The following is a 19,824-nucleotide window of genomic DNA, read 5'->3' on the forward strand; positions in this document are numbered from 1 at the left end:
CTATACTGTATAAATCATTAAGTCCCAAATGCCAGAATGCATTATTGGAACGTATACCAACCCATTGACAATAATTCTACAATAGACACAAGTGTCATCCCTTTAAAAATATACCACAATGTGTTTGCTCTATAATGTTGCAGTTTTCCAATGCTTTTCCCATGGTTATACTTTGTATTTCCCATGGTTTCCCAGGTTTGTAATATGCTTGACCATAGCTCACTGTGCTTTACAATGTTGACCTGTGCTTGACTATGTTTCCACTGTGCTTTATTACATTTTATTTTTACTGTGGTAACCTTTGGGTTCTACACCTGCTAAGCTTACACAGCAGTCTGGGGTAACAGGGTGAACTGTACATATCGGGGTCTTCAAGAGCAGCTTGATATGGGTTATCTGACATAATGTATTGTTGTTGCTATTTGAATCACATTGTATATTTTTTATATATTTTTTATTTTTCATTGCATATATTTTAGTCATCCCATCTGGGTGTCTTTTTAAACCCTTAAAGCACAGGTTCATTGTACTTAGTTCAAGGTGATGTCTGAGAGCTCTATTGACGAGGTGCTTTTCTGACAGTTAAAAAGTCGCCTGGACATGACGAAAATGCTACAAAGTGAATCTAAACCACAAGAAGATTACATTAATTAAATAGACATTTCACACCCACAAGAAGTTGATCCTTTTACAGTTTTATTTAATTAAATGAGGGGGCCAATAACAACTTATGAGATCGGGGCGACTTAAACAAGAACCCACAGCAGCTTGTCTGGTTATGCTAAAATACATAGACGCCTTGAGTGTGTTTTAAAGCTTGTCTAGTACCAATGAAAGTTGATGGCAATGGTACTGGATAACACCTCAAACCTGACCTGAACAACCAGCTGTCTCTGCCATTCAGTCCTGGCTGCCTACGAAGCAGATACTGTACAAAGGGTCAGCCTTTACAAATGCTTCAAAAAGAGTGTCTATAAAAGTTAATAGGGAAACACAGCACAACAGATGGTTATCCTCTAACTTACAAATACAAAAACATCTACAGCAAAATGGGAATGGAATTGTGACAATGTTAGAAATAGTCAAACACAATATAATAATAAAACATGACCCTAGATGATAACAGCTTTAATTCCAGGCTGAACGAAAGCTGAATCTGCTGCAGTGTGCTTTCAATACAACAGGTGGCAGTGTTGCTTTTCAATGTCCTTTTTAGTGATCCAATAAATAAATCATTACTTGGACCCTTACTGAAACCTACCCGTTTTACAAATGAATGTACCCTTGCATTTCATTATGACTGTTTATGACTTAATTCTGTGATGACACAGTGTTTATTCTCTTGTTTATCAGAAACAGATTGAAAAGTAATTGGATCCCAAGTTTCTAATTGGATCAAATACTTTACCACCAATAAAGCTACCACAACAGCTTGAGTACATTTTCACAAAATGAAAGAAAGCCATATTATAGCACATGTGTTTTCATTTAAAAAACGTGATGTCTGCTTCTAATTTAGGTTAAAGGAAGCTTTCAGTTTGCATCCACCTAAGCAGTGTCTTCTGGGTCTTGATACTGGTGGAAAGCATGTCAATTAACTGATGAACGAGCTGGCAGGTTAACGACAGCAAAGAAGGCATTGACGATGTGGGGACAATTTCACCTTCCACCCTTCAAGCAAGTGTAACACTAACTAAAAGCTATGGCATGGCAAACTGTGACTTCTTTTACCAAATGTAGTACCATATATAATGATTTCAAATAAAAATACAAGTTTACCTGTGATGTGTGTTTTATTGGACATGTGGGACTTATCATTTCACTTCTAATGAATGGAAGAGCATAGCCCCTTAGTGTTATGAAATAGTTTTATTCGCTACAATTCCTTTAATTAAAGCTTAGGAGACATATTACACCATCCTGTTGAATTGCAGACACCCCTGTACACATAAAAAATTAATTCTCAAAAGACACCAGGCTATTCAACAGAACATTATTGGAAGTGTTGCTAAAATCTAGGGCCTGTGCCCTTCTTATATCAAGAACAAGCTTCAAGAGTTTCAGGATAAATACAGGATTTCTACCGTTAAAATAAGCTCCAGTATATAACAAGCAATGTTGTAATAAAGATGATTCTGAAATGGGTTTAACACATTTAAAAGAATTGTTCTGCCTCTCATCAATGCCTTCTGAAGCAGGCCCTTGAAAAAACTCTCACAGATTCATAACTGAAACCAATCTCATGGCCTCTTTAAACCTTAGAACTAGATAACACAACATAACAGTTGCCAAGGAGAGGAAAGCAGGTCTGCGCTTTTGGAATGCACCTCTGTTGTTCTACTGAGGAAAACTATTTCAAAATTGAAATAGGTAGAACACTTTTTAAAATGTATTTATTTTGTATTTCCATCTTCTCAATCTGAACTATATATTACACATTCTTGCGACACGGCTCTTAGGAATGTGTAACAGTTTGTTTATACTACTGTGGTACATGACCCTCACAGAAAGAAAAGTCAATCTCCAGTACACCCTATACGTGTGGTTTGAAACTCTGTGGTGAAGGCATCAATACTGGACAAATAAGAAAATTCATGATTAAAAGAGGAAATAGCTTCACTTACCGAACCCTTTTAATGATGCAACCATTCTGAGTGCTTCCTTTATTATATTATCCCTGCTGGGGATCAAACCCCCTGCAAAGGGAGGATATTGCGGACAGGCATAGGTACTGTATGTCAAACTTTACAGGTTTCTCTATTTATCAGGAAGAGATGCTGATGCAGTTGTTAGAAAACTTGGTATCAACATTATTTAGCGGTAGTTACTGATAATATCAGAGTCTGGGGATAAAGGGGGGTGTCTGTCTGTCTGTACATCCGTACATCATATATCACACTTATAATTGTGCATATACAGTTTATGTTAAACCACTTATCCAATTGTTCTAAGACCTGGTATTAACATGATTTAGTTAAAGGTATTGCGAGTATTGGATTCTGGGGTAATAGGGGGGTGTTTGTTTGTCTGTTCATCCAGTTGTATGCCACGTTTACATTTTTGCATATAACTGGTTAATCACTTATCAAATTGTCATGAAACTTTGCAATTCCTAGCCCATACTATTCAGTACATACTGTTGACTGTATATAGGTCATGCTTTTAGTGATGCAGGACCTCTCATTTTTACCATCGTGGCGGGGTCTATATGTTACTGACACACTTGTTTACATGTCTGGACTGAAGGATGTCAGGACTGACAAAGAAAATGATACAAAGTGAATCTCAAGAACAAAAAGAATATATTAAATAACCCCTACCAAGTAATTTTAAAGAACCCCTTTACCACTTCAAATGCACATGAAATCACCACCAGTGATAATGATGGTAAACACTCAGCTGTGCAAGCTGGTCTCAAGTTTTTATGAATGAACAAATTGCATTTGCTGGTACTTCAAGACAGACCAGCCCCATTACAAAATGTTCTGAAGACGCAGGATATCGATGCACTCAGTACAGAGAAAATTCCCATCCTCCAGCCCTCGTTAGAATATCACAGTGTTCACACAACAACACTTGAGGAGGTAAAATGTGGAATTCATTACAAACTACTATCTGGATTAATTCACGTTTTCAGCATGCAGAGGAGCTGTGCATCGATTTGCATTTATTAAGTTGAGTATTTATTCCCTTTTAAGATAAGTGTCTCATAATTTAACTCTTTCCATCCTGTGCACTTCAAAGAGTTTTGTGCGGTTCTTTGGGTAGTTATAAGGATATTAAGCATGCGTTAATAATTTACAATCTATTGAACAGCTTGTTATTGTCTTGTCATTATAATGTTAGATTTCAAGCTTTTTATTTTTTTTATTCATGCTAAAATGTGTTGTACTTTGTTGTAACATATACACAGTGGAATCCTTTTAGGAAATAAAACTGTGCCAGAGGTTGAAATTATAGTTGTATTTCCATACACTGTTGTGTAAAAACATTGTTTACAAATAAAAACCATTGTACAGTACAATAATAATAACTGAAGTATCATTTTGACTGCCTTTTCAGTTAAAATCAAGTTAAACCCAAATTTAAAAAAAAAACAAAAAAAAAACATCTGTTTACTGGGTAGGCAGTTAATCAGTGTCTGTCAGGTAAAAAAAAAAAAAAAAACTAAAATCTGATTCCCTACAGTTCTGTGTTTCCTATTCCTTAGGCATATGATTTATAAAAAGGTTACAGCTAACTAAATACTTCCATAAATCATATCTGCCATGCACTCCCTTTGCTATATAAGACTTGGGTGTGCAGTTTTGAAAGAAACACATTTTTTTTTTTTTTTTTTGATAGGCTAGGTTAAGTAAAATCCTGTTTGTATTCATTACTTTCAGGCAGTCTTGCTCTTCCTTGACCATTTCATCACCTGGAGAGTGACATTGTTCTCACTTCTTCAATGCCTTTTGCCCTTTTATTAATCTGCCAGCTGCTTCTCCTAACAACAGACAAACTTTGACCTTGAAGACACTGCTGAGGTAAAATGACACAGGAAGTAAAACAGTAACTACCTGAAAGTAAACAGGGACTTTCTTTGGCCTAGTATGTGTTATTTTTCAAACGTGAGACCCAGTAAGATTTATAAAGGATATTACTCTGAATACTGGTAAGGCATTCTGTTATCCACATAGCACTGTAACAGGATTTCCTTATATAAATACCATGATAAAAACATGCCAATGCTTGGATGCACTGGAAAAGCCTTTTAAAAACTAAATTTGGCAGAACTGGGTACATTTATAGGATAAGCATAAAAAGCATGGGATGCTGCCTCATTGGCCCTTTATAAGGGTTTCATCTAAAATAGATGGCATTTTCATTGGAGTTTAAATACAACTGGTTTTCATATGAGAAAGACTAAGACGTGACTGAATATTCTTTACCTTTGGGCTTTAAGAAAACAAACTTTACAGAATTTCCTGTTTTGCAAAAAATGAGGAAGACAGTAATAAAGAGGGACTTGCCCATACAAGTAGATTGTGCCATACACATCAGGTATGATGAACTACAGTACAGGAAGCTTGGAGGTATTGCTAAACTCACAGTATCATACCAAAGACAACAGAGCTTTGCATCTAAATGGTACTCATGATTTTAAGTGAAATTAAATCCAGTAGCAATGCAAAGAATGCCGTCTTTCGTGAATTGACCACCCGATATAGATGTGTGCTGGTCCAAAATAAAATAAAATAATCAATACAATTCATATAGTTAAAGTAAAGTTCCTTGAAACTTGATTCCAGAAGACTGCAAAAGGAATGCATCAGAAATGCAAAACAGGCTGCAGTTTGCTTGAGGAAGTCACTGTGTGTGTTGTTCATTTCTGTCACCTGGAATTTATGAATTGTCCAGCAGGTGGAATGCATGTATTTACTTATAGTTACTTTTGGGGCCAAGCAAAAGGGGAGAGGGTTTAACCAGGAGAAATGATTAAGATGCTGGAGGTTACTTGGGGTTTCAGCGGTTTGCAAATGATCCAAATTCCAACAAAAAACAATGATCCCTGATAAAATATGGACAAAGGCACTGTGTAAGGAGCTAAAATCAACCTTTTGAACAGTCAGCTAGATTTGAATCGGGGTGTAATGATATGCTAATATCATGATAAAAATGTGTGTCATGATATGCAGGTCACACTACGCGATGTATCACCATACATGTGATAGTCCTGATCGGCTACTTGTATGATGCATAACAGGATCATTTAATGATGGACTATTTTGTTTAAAGACAAAAATGACTTGAGATGGAGAAAGTATGTATTCATCCCAGCTATAAAACACACTTATTCTTCATTCAAAAAGCATTTGGTGAAATACCATCAGCTAGGTTGTGCTTTTGGTCTTGCATCGCGAAACCAGTGATGCCTGTCTCATGTCATCAGTCTTAAACAAAGAAGATCAGTCTTAAACAAAGAAGACTACATGGCGACCTAATTCAAGCATTCAAAATTCTAAAAGGTATTGACAATGTCGACCCAAGGGACTTTTTCAGCCTGAAAAAAAGAAATAAGGACCAGGGGTCACAAATGGAGATTAGACAAAGGGGCATTCAGAACAGAAAATAGGAGACACTTTTTTACACAGAGAATCGTGAGGGTGTGGAATCAACTCCACAGTAATGTTGTTGAAGCTGACACCCTGGGATCCTTCAAGAAGCTGCTTGATGAGATTCTGGGATCAACAAGCTACTAACAACCAAACGAGCAAGATGGGCCGAATGGCCTCCTCTGGTTTGTAAACTTTCTTATGTTCTTATGTTCTTATGTAAAGAAATCGTGTAAAGAAAGTGTCACGATTCATTGGTACACCGATCATTACTCCCCTAGAACTGAACGCATAGTCTTTCTGTCTTGGATTTATCACGTGTAAACTGACTTTCTCTCCTTTCTGTATAGCAGAGATATAGGAAACTTAACATGGTACAATTATACTTGCAGTCGACAAAAAGCACAATTTAAAAGGAAGCTAAATGTGCACCAATTAAACTTCGACAGAAGTATATGGTTTTGTCACCCAATTTATTTCTATGTGTGTCTGCCTAAACATTTAAACTATGGTCAGAAGGCCAAATATACATGCTGTTTATAAATGTGAAGTGTAAGACAGTTTAAGACATTCCCAATATATTAACGCTGAAATGCTTAGGACATGAAAAGGTCAGATACACCCCTATCTACTTCCTCCCTGGGTTGCAGGTAATCAGACCTCATGGTACCCAAGCAGTTTCCTTTTGGCAGTATAAAATGCAAAGATTTTAGTGTCGCTGGAAAAAGAATCAACAGGCCAGCAGCAGTACAATCAGGGACCAAAAACCCCAAGACACAATGATTACATAAACACACTTTATTGGTGAAGTATGCAAATCAGATGAACACAGAACAAACAATTTGGCATAACACCTACTTGGATCGAAGATCCCCTCCCTGGCAGTTGGACGAGGCAAGAGCCTCCCCTCTTTCCCCTCCCCCAACAGAACTAATTTAAAGTAGGAGACGGGGGCAGGTGATGGGTTGCGAAAGAACGAATGTAAAAGGTCGAGTAAACAGGTTATTGATGCCAGTGGTAATTATTCAATTTGGATTCATTAGATATGATTCAGTTAGATGAAGTGACAAATGTGTGGGGGTTTGTCCATCCTCCCGAACCCAAATACGAAACTATTCCAACAGGTGTTTTTGTCAGCCTCCTCCTTCTCTGTCTCATTTTCTTTGGAAGCGCAGTCTCGCACAGTAAATGCATGCTCTGTTTTGATGTTAAATGTCATGGAAGGATTGCCCTGCGTGCGTGTGTGTTTAACCTGCTATCTGTAATCCGGCTGTGTCCTCCTGGATGACGATGTAAATGAGATGCTCCTGCCCTGCAGTCCACGTCGGTCAGCATGAGCAATAAAACCATGCTGTAATTAACGAGCTTGGCAGGAGCAGGGCTATGCTACATTGATTTGTGGGGCAAAGGGGGAAGGGCAAGAACGTGGCAGCAGGAAGTGATTCCGACTGTGCAAGGGCAGAGATCACTTTGATTTCTGTGATAATATTAGTGGTTTAAGAAAACCGGACGCGATTAGAAGGGACAATGTATTTTTATTTGTTCTGAGATTATTACATAGCAGTGTTATGTTTTTCTTTTTTGATAATAAAATATTATTAAGTACTGTATTTCCTCATTAACCGAAGTAGGTTCATCACATACGTGAAACCATGTATACTGTATGTTTATGATTTGAACTATTGAAAACATTTTTGTTATGCAGTTCCTACAGAACTTAATCTCCACCAATTTGGATTTGAATAGGTGGGATATTGAGAAAACATGCTGGAGCTGATTTCAAAGCATGACTTGGAATAGCCCGGTAGCAACCTAGGTCTCTGTTTCATTGGCTGGTCATTGAGATGTACTGTATTAACACAGATGGGTATGCAGAAAGCTTAGACTTGTCTTTCCCTTTAATGCGAGCCGAAATTATATTTGACCAGTAGGGGGCACTGTGTGCTAAATTAATATTCCATTCAAAGAGGCAGTTAACAGCAAGTCTATCGAGGACACTGGGTGCTGTACAAAAATCCCATTTCAATGTGTAAAAACATCCCCCAGCTTGATATGTGGCTCAGGGAATGATTGCCAACTATTCTGTAATAAACAGATTGAGTTTCCTTCAGTAAATAAAAAATGTGATTTGAAAGAGCCCGGTAATACCTTTGAAATGAGTTACTGTCTATCATAATCAGGAGAAAAGGTAAAGTAAAAACTGAAGATTAAATTAGATTGAACACTCAATAGTGATGAATTTAGAAACTTAATGAATTCAATGCCAACCGTTTCGTCAAAATGAAGACGCTGAAAAAGACTTCTAGTCGAAACGATTGTCGTTGCAGTTATTATGTTTCTTTTAGTATTTCTAATTCAGAACTATTGGGTGTTCAATATTTCTAACATTAAACTACCTTTTCTTCTGATTAAGCTAGACAGTAAATAACCTAAATTGTATTTTGTGTGGTGTTTGTCTGTATTGTATTAAGGTCATGTAATAAAAGTGATTTAGAAGGACTCAAAAGAAAATGAGTCACCCTGAATGAATGCCTTTACTCCTGCAATGTGATCTGTATGGGTAGTATCTTCAAAACGGCACAGTAACAAAAGTCAGTTGAATAAAATTCAGACAAGCAGTCAAAGCTACTGCCTTGAAGTGACCCAAAACCATTACTTTAATCACAGTACAGAAACCGGTACCAGAGGACACAACTGGAAATTAAGTGGTGATAGGCATAGGACAGAGGAAAGGAGGCACTTCATCACACAGAAAGTGGTGAGGGTGTGGAATGGGTTATCAAGTCATGTTGTTGAGGCAGAATCACCTGGAGCCTTTAAGACCCGACTTGACAATGTTTTGAGATCAGTCAGCTACTAAACCTAAAAGGTGGGTAAAATGGCCTCCTCTTGTTTGTAAATGTTCTTATTTTGTTATGTCATGCATACAGACAGAAGGATGGACAGAAAGATGTAACAAGACCTATGTAATATATTTAGGAAACAGGAGAACAGCTTAATTAACTAGGAACCGATTCAACATATGTGTTCTTGGTTCAAACAAGACAGGCCGCTCAGAATGTTAAACCCTTCAGTTTTATTTTTGTTTCAAATGCCTTTTTTTTTTTTAACCAAAGAAGTACAGTATTTTCAGAGTCAGTTACTATAACAGCTGAGAATGCAATAGCTTAAGCTTTTGCCCCTTCCTGTCACTGTTTCATTCTATCCTAATTGATTTCACCTCAGTGGGGTCTAAGAATGGTACTGGCTGCAAAGCATGCCAGTCAACTGGTTAGTTAATGACAGGAAAGAAGGCATTGAAGGGGTGGGACAGTTTCTAAAGAAGTTCAAGACTTCCTGTATGCAAGGCTTGCAAACTGAGATTTCTTTAAACTGCTGTAGTACAGTACCATGTTTTAATATCCAATTATGGGTTTTCAAATGAAAATACTTGGCTACAGCGTGGGATTCTTTCAAAATCAATACTGCACATTTGAGAGCTATATAGTGGTATATAGCTTGATTTTACAATTGGTCCGAGGGATAAACGATCACACCTTGACTATAAGGAGTGGATGTTGTGATGGCATGCAGTAAACAGAATGTGACACCGCTAAAGCATCACTCTACATGGCGCTGTTCTCTCAAATTTGTTCATGCTGTGCTTGGATCCTGGGGGGTTCTTGTTGAGGAATTCCCTTTGACAGGAAGGTGATGCAGGTGGTGATTCTGGGTGATCTCAAATAATGTGCTACTGGATAAGTGATAGAAATCTGGATATCACCAACAATAATAAGAGAGATCACTGATAGTGTTGCTGGTGTTAATAAGAGGCAAGGGAATTGGGTTTAAAGACTGGTTTAATGCTCCTTTAAGGCTAGTGTGTGTGTAATGTTAGTTCTTTTCAGGTCAGTAAGTATGCAAAGCCAAATGATAATTTAGAGATATCCCAAATTGCATTATAAGATATCTTAAAATATTTAGAGATATCTGTAAATCATTTGCAGATATCTTTAAATGAATATGAGATATCTGTATCTAATAAACCCTTTTGAAGATATCTTAATTTCATTTTGAGATATCTAAAAATTGATTTACAGGTATCTTTCAATAATGTTTTGCTAGCATGGTACTCCAAACTATCATTTAGGGATATCTCGAAATAACTTCCCGTTCATTTAGCGATATCTCTACCTTGCAATAAATTCCTGTTCATTTAGAGATATCTCTAAATCATTTTGTGATATCTTGAAATAACTTCTTGTCCATCTAAATCATTTTCTCTAAATGACTTCCTATGAAAATGCTCTATGTTTTAAATTGACTTTCTGTCCGTTTAGAAATATCTAGAAATCAACACAAAGAAATAGGAAGTTATTTCAAAATATCTTAAAATATTTAGAGATATGTATAAATTAATTTGTGAGGCAAATTCTATTTGACTTCATGTAATTTATGACGTGTAGAGCGTATTTTGCATGATACTTTTCTGTCATTTTTCAACAGCACCAAAACCGATCAATAAAAAATAACAGAGCGACCTTCCGAGAAACAGAATTGCAATTGAAGACCACATCCTGAATAACATGGTGGCTACTGAGAACAAATGCTTTAAAATGTGTGAAAAACGCCTAAAAATAGTTTGTGCAAATTTACATAATCAAATCATACCATGTGACCCCTTACACACATTTCCCATAGTAAAAGCAAAGCAAAATGTAATATAGCAGAGTGAAAGCACTATAAAGCAAAGGTATGCCTTGTAAAGCCCAAAGACATATGGTAAAGCATACTGAAAAACAAATCATTGTAAAAAAAAAAATTAAAAGTGGTAAGAGCAAAGAATCACCATGGGAAAACTGAAAAATGACTGTAGTAACTTTTATAAGGGACATTCTTTTACCAGACTGTGTGCCTTTCTTCGGCTACCTGTGCTTGTTTTACTATTAACCACACTTCTTCACCACTTGTTAATTCCTGTCTGTTTCAGCCTCCGCTGTACTACTTATTGTTGCAAATGTCCTTTTAAACAAAATATTATTATACAGAGTTATGTAGCTACATAGTGTACAATGCAAATAATACATTTATATATTGTCCTGGATCATAAATCTGTAAGAAACTTTTACCAATGTTATTACCCCTCCCCACCACTTAAAAAAGACTGCTGTGTTTACGCTTGAGTTGTATGTGAATGCTGGTAAATTTAAACTAGCTACATGTCATGGGCTTGCCTAGTTAAGACACCACTGCATGGTGTGCATGGGGAGTCATGCAGTCAGGGGAGTGCATCTTTGCATCCTGGCTGCATGAAGGTGCGTTTCTTTGCATGACGCTCCATAAGAAGTGTTGCTCTGGCTCTGGCTCTGGAAGAATAAATCACAGACCCTACTCACCAGACGTCCATTGAGCTGAAGTGGATACCTGCAGGAATTCTGGAGTTCCAGGGTGTAAAGGTTGCGCGATCGCATGACACCCACTGACCTTCAATTCGACAGGTCATAATGAATTAGATTCTGAGAGCATGATCCACTCAGGCCACCATGATCTACCGTACAATATGGATGTACTTAAAGCACCCGAAGCAAAGAGAGTCCAACTACAGAGGACATAGAGCACATGTGCTTTGGTTGTCCAGTGCATCAGAGCATAGCCTATCTCCACAGCTCCATTCTATAATATCCAGGTTCTTTAATAAAGCCGTATCACTGGAGATTGAATTAAATGAATTTTCCGCTTACCAATTAGATTACATTGATCTTATTACTAAACACCCCCATAGAATCTCATTATAGACAAATCTGGGATAAGAAGGTGCTTATTCTTTTTAGATTTTGATGGCTGTAATGTAATGTTATTAAATGACCCAGGAACTAGAAGACATTGATAATACTGATTACTTTTTCAACTCCAGAATGTATCAAATCAGACGGTTTTTAAAACATGTATTTACTATACCTTGGCAAGCTGAAAATCATTATTTCCAGGGGCTTCATTTTGAAGTAATTTACAGTACAAGTACTGCAGGATATTTATACTGTAAAAAAAAGAATGGCCACAAATTCCAAAGCATTTCAATACATTTTGATAGTATCACGTAGCTGTTTGAGAGCTACAATACAAATCGTTATAGTCTACATTTGACATGCTTTAAACCAGTAACATGCTTTGACCCAGAAGATGCTGCTGAGGTTAATCACACAGGGAGTACAAAACAGATAACCCAAGAAGATGGCCCTGGAGGGCCGCTGTCCTTTCTGGTTTTAGTTCTAACTGTACACTAAATTGATCTATTGGACCAATTATGCATCTAATAAGCACTTAAGTGGTCCAATTAAGTAACTTAGGATACAGTTGGAACATAAACCAGGAGGGGCAGCAGCGCTCTAGGACCAGGATTGGAGATCCCTGAAAAAGTAGTACCAGATATTATCAAGTTTTAAAATGAAAATAAATGTTTACTGTAGAGTGTGCTTATTTTAAAACTGCACATTGGAGACCTATGCAGCTAATGGGAGTGCAACATGACTAAGTTCTACAAATAGTGTAAGTGTTGTATCTGAACATATTGCAAAGAATATAGTGGTCTTTGTGACGTGCTCCAGACCTATTCTTTGTTGACGAGACTAGATTCACAAAATGACGGGGTTCTCGTCACAAAAGAGGTTGAGAAACAATAACCACACATGGTCCTACTGTTTTGGAGATTTTTTGTTATCTGAATATCATACTGCTTCTTTCTAAGAAAAAAGAAGTAGCAGCTGAGACAGAATATGACGGAGCTGGTACTGGGTAGACCGAAGCCCTGCAGGACCTAAGTGATATAAGACTTACAGTAACCCCTTCTGACAACAGTAAAATGACAAATGACAACAAGAACAACAACAACAACAATAATAATATAATAATAATAATAATAATAATAATAATAATAATAATAATAATAATAATAATAAAGCATTTATTGCCAAGCTGCAGAAATTCCTTATCAGAATTATAAAATTTGCCTGAAATTTTCCGTCTTGGGCTCCTGGGTTATCCGTCTGTACATTTGTCCAACTGCATATATTGTACGTGGAAAGTTGCTCATTATATTGTAGTGAAACATTATTTAACATAAGTCATGGGAAGTATCAGATTGTGGGCATATATGGAGGTGTCCCTGTCTGTACATCTGTCTGTCTGTATGTCACACTCACAGTTTCACATGCATCACTAAGTTAAGAAGTTATCCCACCTACTGTAAACCAGTCATTGTAATATACTGTATTATGATACTAACACCACATTTGCTTAAATACCATGTTTCAAATTTTCTTTACACTGTTCATTAGGTATTTGTGATTGAAAAACAAAACAAAAAAACTGTAATTGACTCTTTAAGGTAGGCTCTACCTACATGTTGGAAATATCAGCTTTATTGGTAAATGTTTTCAGTATAACAAAAGCAAGTTGTAAAAACAGCTTGACTGTTTGTCATATGAAGCAAATTAAAAATCGTCATTACCAAATTATATTTTTGCTATACTGCTAACATTTTACGGAAGCTATCAAAGTCTTAATAATTTAAATATTGAGTCGAATAAAGTAATAACGATCTTTATTAAAAATAAAAAAACAAACAAAAAAAAACTGTATGAGACAATATAACCTTGAATATCTCTGGGACATCCACAAGTTACGTGTTCCTCAGTGCTAAAGAGACCTGAACGCGACTGCGACAAATCAGGCGTGTGCAATCATCAATGCTTTGATAAAGCGACCACATCGTCATCTATCCATGCATTGTGATCATATAATGTTTTTTATATAACTTTCCTTTCCGGTCCTCTCGTGTCCCTATTCTATTGCACTGTGGACTCAAGGACATGCATGCATCTGTCTCTATGTACATATTGTTTTGTCCAGCCTTCTTCCCCACATCCTACCGTGTGCTTTGCATATGTAGCCGCTGTGAGGTGAATAATCTGAAATCGACTGTGACAGTTCAGTGCAACACAGAGAGAGGAGCAGCACTGCAGAGATAAACAGAACAGCATGTTCAAGTTTTAACCAGGAGGTTCAAACGGGACAGAAACCAGGACGTGCAATTCTAGAGTAAAAGTGTTGAAATTCTGAATGGACGCGTGAAATCTATTATTACGAGATGAAAAAACACATTGCCACCTCAGACTGCTCTATTTGGTACGTGTCAACCTAGCTTACAGCCTTCAGCGCTCTCGCCTGTTGCCTCAAGGTACGTTTGATAAAGTAAAATATTAATATACCCAATTAAGACACCACAGTGATTTGTATTATAACAATTATCAATAGTACCATTTAAAAAAACAAACAAAACCAAAAAAAAAACAACAAAAAAAAAAAAAAAATCAAAAAACAAAAACACGTTGTAACAGAAATGGATTGACCAGGAAACTGAATCACGAAGGAGTCGATGAATAAACCGGGCGTCATAGATGAAATTATCAACAGCACTACTGTGTAGGGTACAATAGTACTTGCAATATCATAACAGGCTGCTTCCCAAGGTGTCTCTTGAAAAAAAACAAAAAAAAAAAACGTGTAAATGGACGTTTCCGACGAATGCAGTAAATGCTTAAATAGGTAGCAAAGATATGTATTTTGAAACCTTTGAATGACAAAACGAACCTTTTCGTTGGTAACTGAACAGGAATATTGATGGAGTCATCATGCTGATATAAGCTTGTCTAGCTCAATAAAACAAAACAAAACAAAAATACCGATAGTAAAAAAAAAAAAAAAAAAAAGCTACTAGCATGTTAATCGAACTGTTTTGTTTGATTAGTTCTCGGAAACGCTTAACTGTCAGTTTAATCCCGTGTGTAATGAGTGTCATGGTGTCTATTTAAAACACAGACACAGTACTTCAAAGGGGAATGCACAGTTCAGAAACCGGGAGACACACAGACGCAAACAGCTATTTTGAAACAGATCAAATGCTGCGGGTTCGCTTTCCCTTGTACTTTTACAGTCGCGGGACTGATTAAGGGAGCAGCAATTAAGCAAAAGCTACCATCTGACTAAACTCGTACAGAGATAGCAAGGAATCAATCGCTTGACCGTTACTTCATGTTACATAAAATCTAAAGACACAACTGTGCTTCCAATTTGAGTTGTTTAAAAATAAAAGTAGAAAGAGAAAACGTTTAACCTAACAATGACAACAAGGAAACGATAGTCGCTGCAGGGAACGGGAAGTTAATATTGTGGCTAAATAACCGGATTCTATTTCTTACTGTACATAACTCAACCCACAGGACATTGGAACCTGCCAGTCAGCCGTGCGGACCTGTTGTTTCCTCTGTCATATACCCGAAGATGGCAGAGAAGCTGAACCCCAATGTGCTGTATGTGAGGGAGCCGCGCGAGTCGGTCTCCTCACTGGATTCTGACCGCCTGACCCAACCCGACGGCGGTGAAGAATCCTCGGACAGTGACGGGGAGCAGGAGATCTCGCACAAACTCATTCGGAAAGTCTCAACATCAGGACAGATCAGGGCTAAGGTAGGAACGACTTTATTGTTTGTTTTATAGAATATCTTGGTGCATATTGCGTACAATTAAAGGTGATGTGCATACCTGTTTTGCTTACACAATTTTAACGTGTATCTGACCAACATACTTAATATGCTTTTCAGTTTGCTATATACTGTGCTGTTGCGGTAATGTTAGAATATTAAAAGACGAATCTCTTACATGTTCATTAAAATGTACAAATGTAATAAAGTACTGGTGCGGATACGTTTTTGTATAGTTGTGTAGTGCTAAAGCGTTCAATATTACTCTATCTGCCTCCAATTTTGATGTCGTAATCTGTAGATTACCAGCCATGTTTCCAGACATGCATTATAATAAACCACTGCGGGTCCCTATAATATCAAACAGGAATTCTGTAACCAGCTAAACTGCTGCTACAGTGAAAAATACACACTGCATTACATTCCGTGGTTGCCAATCAATATCATTGAGTGAGTCTTATAGAATTATCTTGGAATATTTGGCTCTTAGTAAAACGACGAACCTTCTAGTAGTTCTAATAGAAAATCATATAGGAAACATACTTTATTTATTTACTATTTTGCTCTTATAACTACTGTAGTAGTCATAGCTTTACAATAGGGAGTCCCGTGATAAAATGCAACATAGTTATACGAAGGGGATACTGTAGTAAAGGCCTATATGTTAAAGGATCATTTTGTGAGTGTGATATTTATTTAATGTTTTTAGCAGTCTAAATGCATTTTTTTATATTCAACACGTGGATTAGGAAACCCTTTCAATAAACACAATCGAAGGCATCCTCTATTAAAGAGCTAGCACATGAACAATACAGTTTTTCTTTTTCTTTTTCTTTTTTCACTGTTAACACTAGGATTATCACTAAGATTAAGATTTAAGAGATACATAGGTCTTGTTAATGGGTTGAGTTAATGGGTTGTTCTCAATTCCTGGGATTATAAATGTGTTCACTAACAGCCGTGAGCCCTGAATTAGTGGTAGTAGGCCCTTCAAATAGTTGCTTAACTTAAGACATCACATTTTGTTGTAAGGCGTTCCCTTTATTTACTGTACGTGGATTTAACTTTGTAGGAGTCTCATACACCAAGGACTGCAGTCCATCCCTTTAGCTCCACCGTTTTTGAGACAGCTGTCTGTCTAGAACAAAGCAGCAATACAGTATTCTTCTCAAAGCCTTGCTCGTCAGGTTAATGAAGATTTGTAGTGCAAAATCCCATCGTTCCTGATCCCATCGTTCCTGACTGTCATGTTTAAAGAAAACTATTCAGAGGCAATTGAGAGCCCCCCCCCTACTGCATGCACCCCCCAGACCCCCCCCCCCCCCCCCCCCCTTCTGTTCACCTCTCTGACTTCCTCATGATTTTCAGTAGGCTATCACTGCATGCATTCCACTTGCAGATATATTAAAGGCAGCATCGGTTATACATACAATCATAATAACCTATTCATGTAAAATGATATGTAAATTAAACAAGGTCCTTGTTTACTGCGTTGTTCTATTGTATTTCTCCACTGTTGTCGTCTCTTAGATTTTTGTTGACCTTTTGCAAGTTGCCAAATGAATACCACATTCACTCTTTTAATCTCCTATGCCACATATTCTGTTCAATAACCTTTTGAAAAAAGGGAAAAAAGCCATTTTGACCCTTTCTGATGATGTTTATTTCACCAAGAAATTGAAAATGAAATAGTCATTATCAAATATCTCTGTTTATAGTGTATTTCTAGAGGCTTTGATGTCATGCACTAAGTGATTATTGCACCCCCTCTACGTTGACTGTCTAAGTAAGGAGTTCCCTTTCAATGGAATGACAACCATTACTGAATGGGAAGAGCCCTCTCTGACCGTCAATCACTGAACATGTATAAAAAATATATATAAAATATATATAAAATATATATAAAAAAAGCTGCCCTATCAGGGCCCTGCTTTGAAGAGGAAGTCACTCCCATCTCCTGTTGAAGAGGGTCGTCCTCACAGTAGCATATCGCCATTTTCTCTTTCAGTCCACTGAGTCAGGTCACAGATTGCCTTGTGCGTCTTTGCTCTGGGAATTGGCTGATTTGTCGTTTTTTCTAAACCCACAAATTTATTAAAATCACATGGTAAGCCACTCAAGTGTTTTTAAAGATTGCTCTTGCCTTAGTCTCACGTCAGTTTTACTGATTAGAGTTGGTTTCAACTCCTCTTATTGAGATTGGCAATCAGCCATTGCTCTCTTTACTACCTCATGTGAGGTTATTACTGTTAGTTGAGCTATTGTGGTGCTGTACAGTGAACCTGCAGGCTTGCGCCATGTCAATGTGCTCCACTGGGTCCTCCGCTGGGTTCCACCAGTGTGACCAGTGCACGGCAAAGCTCCCCAGGCGGGACGAAAATTCGTCCTGTGCCAGATGCCTTGGGCGAGACCACGCGGCCATGGCACTGGTGGGCGAGCTGGACTGCTCTCCCTGCTGCAAGTTCTCCAGAAGAACTAAGTACAGGAGGGCAGCCCTCTCCCCTGCGTGCTGCCGTTTGGCCTCTCGCTGGCGCCCTGCACATTTTCAAAATGCAGGGATGCAGCACTGGCTCCACTCAGGCTGCGGGGTATTCGGATCCTGAACGATTGGCTAGTTTGCACATGTTCCAACGCACGCGCCGAGGCGGACACCAAACAGGTGATAGATCATGTGACGAAGTTAAGGCTCTCCATACATCAACAGAAGAGCAACTTCGTACCGTCTCAGTCCACAGTGTTCCTGGGGCTCAAACTGAACTCTGTGAGCATGCTTGCCTCACTGTCAGAAGACAGGATGCTCTTCTACAGGTCAGAATATTTCAAAGGTTGTTGGGGCTGATGGCAGCCACCTCGAGAATCCTTACCTTAGGGCTGCTGAAAATGCGCCCACTTCAAGCCTGGGTAAATACATTCAAGGTACACCTGGTCCTCGACTGACACCGACTGGTGCGAGTTTTCAGACAATGCCGGAAGACACTGGAGTGGTTGCTCCGTCCCGGCAATCTGCATCTCGGACCTCCCCTTGGCTCCCTTAACAGAAGGGAAGTTGTCACTATGGATACCTTCAGCCTGGGCTGGGGAGCAGTCTGAAATGGGAGGGGAATAAGAGGTCAATGGAAGGGACATTGGCAGCAAGCGCACATAAATGCTCAAGAGCTGCAAGCAGTAGCCCTGGCGTTATCTCTTTTTCGCCAGCAGTTAGCGCACAAACATGTGCTGGTCTGGACACACAATACTACAGTGGTAGCCTACATAAACCACCAAGGTGGCCTGTGCTTGCCGGACCTTCACCACACAGTGCACACACTCCAGTCCTGGACGCACAGAAACTTGCGTTCCATCAGGGTGGTTCACCTCCCCCGTGTGGACAACAAGGAAGCAGACCTCCTGTCCAGAAGAACTCCAGACAGTTCGGAATGGAGACTGCATCCTCAAGCGGTGAAACAGATTTGGGAGAGGTTTCGTACTGCACATGTCGACCTCTTCGCCACACTCATTGCCCCCTATGTTTCTCTATGGAGAGAGACGGAGACCCCCTGGGAGTAGACGCGCTAGCTCACCCCTGGCCTCAGGGGCTCTTGTATGCATTCCCTCTGCTACCGCTATTACCCCTGATACTAGAGAGGATCAGGGTGGAGAGAGCACAGGTTTTGCTGTTTGCACCCAGATGGCCCAGGTGCCCCTGGTTTGCTCTCCTCTCCAACATGTTGTTGGGTCAACCGTGGCAGCTCATGCTACGCAGGGATGTCCTGAGCCAAGCAGAGGGGCTATTATGGCACCCGAACCCAGCTCAGCTCCAACTCTGGGTCTGGCCGTTGAATGGAGCTATCTATCCAGACGAGGTTTGCCAGATGCAGTGGTAGAGACACTACAGTCTGCTAGGGCGTCTAGCACTAGAGCCCAGTATTCATATAAATGGAAAGTTTTCTAAGACTGGTGCCTTGCTGAAGGTCACAATCCAGTGACCTGCCCTATTGAGGCAATATTAACCTTCTTACAACACCCATTTGATGCGGGAAGATCCGTGTCCACTCTGAAGGTCTAGCTGGCAGCAATATGTGTTCCACAAAAAAATTGACTCTGTGTCCCCTGGGGCACACTTCCTGGCAGTGCAATTTCTTAAAGGGGCTCGGAGACTTCGTCCTCCCATGAAAAGCATGGTCCCCAAGTGGGATCTGGAACTGGTACTGCGGGTCCTTATGGGTCCCCCT

General features: G+C 38.8%; 1 protein-coding gene across 2 annotated transcripts in view; it reads left to right on the plus strand.

Moving 5' to 3' along the window:
* Window positions 1–14,048: 14,048 nt before the first annotated feature.
* Window positions 14,049–19,824, plus strand: part of LOC121318690 (diacylglycerol kinase delta-like) — a 118,725-nt gene continuing 112,949 nt past the window's right edge. Inside the window, exons 1-2 of one of the 2 annotated variants that reach the window (XM_041255631.1) lie at window positions 14,049–14,310; window positions 15,353–15,599. In XM_041255631.1, coding sequence (XP_041111565.1) covers window positions 15,414–15,599 — 186 coding nt within the window. In that variant the 5' untranslated portion in view covers window positions 14,049–14,310; window positions 15,353–15,413. Of the gene's footprint in view, window positions 15,600–19,824 lie in introns of both variants that reach the window. The other variant, XM_041255629.1, reaches the window with a different exon arrangement.

Source organism: Polyodon spathula, chromosome 7 (genome assembly GCF_017654505.1).
Source record: "Polyodon spathula isolate WHYD16114869_AA chromosome 7, ASM1765450v1, whole genome shotgun sequence".
Classification (NCBI taxonomy): domain Eukaryota; kingdom Metazoa; phylum Chordata; class Actinopteri; order Acipenseriformes; family Polyodontidae; genus Polyodon; species Polyodon spathula.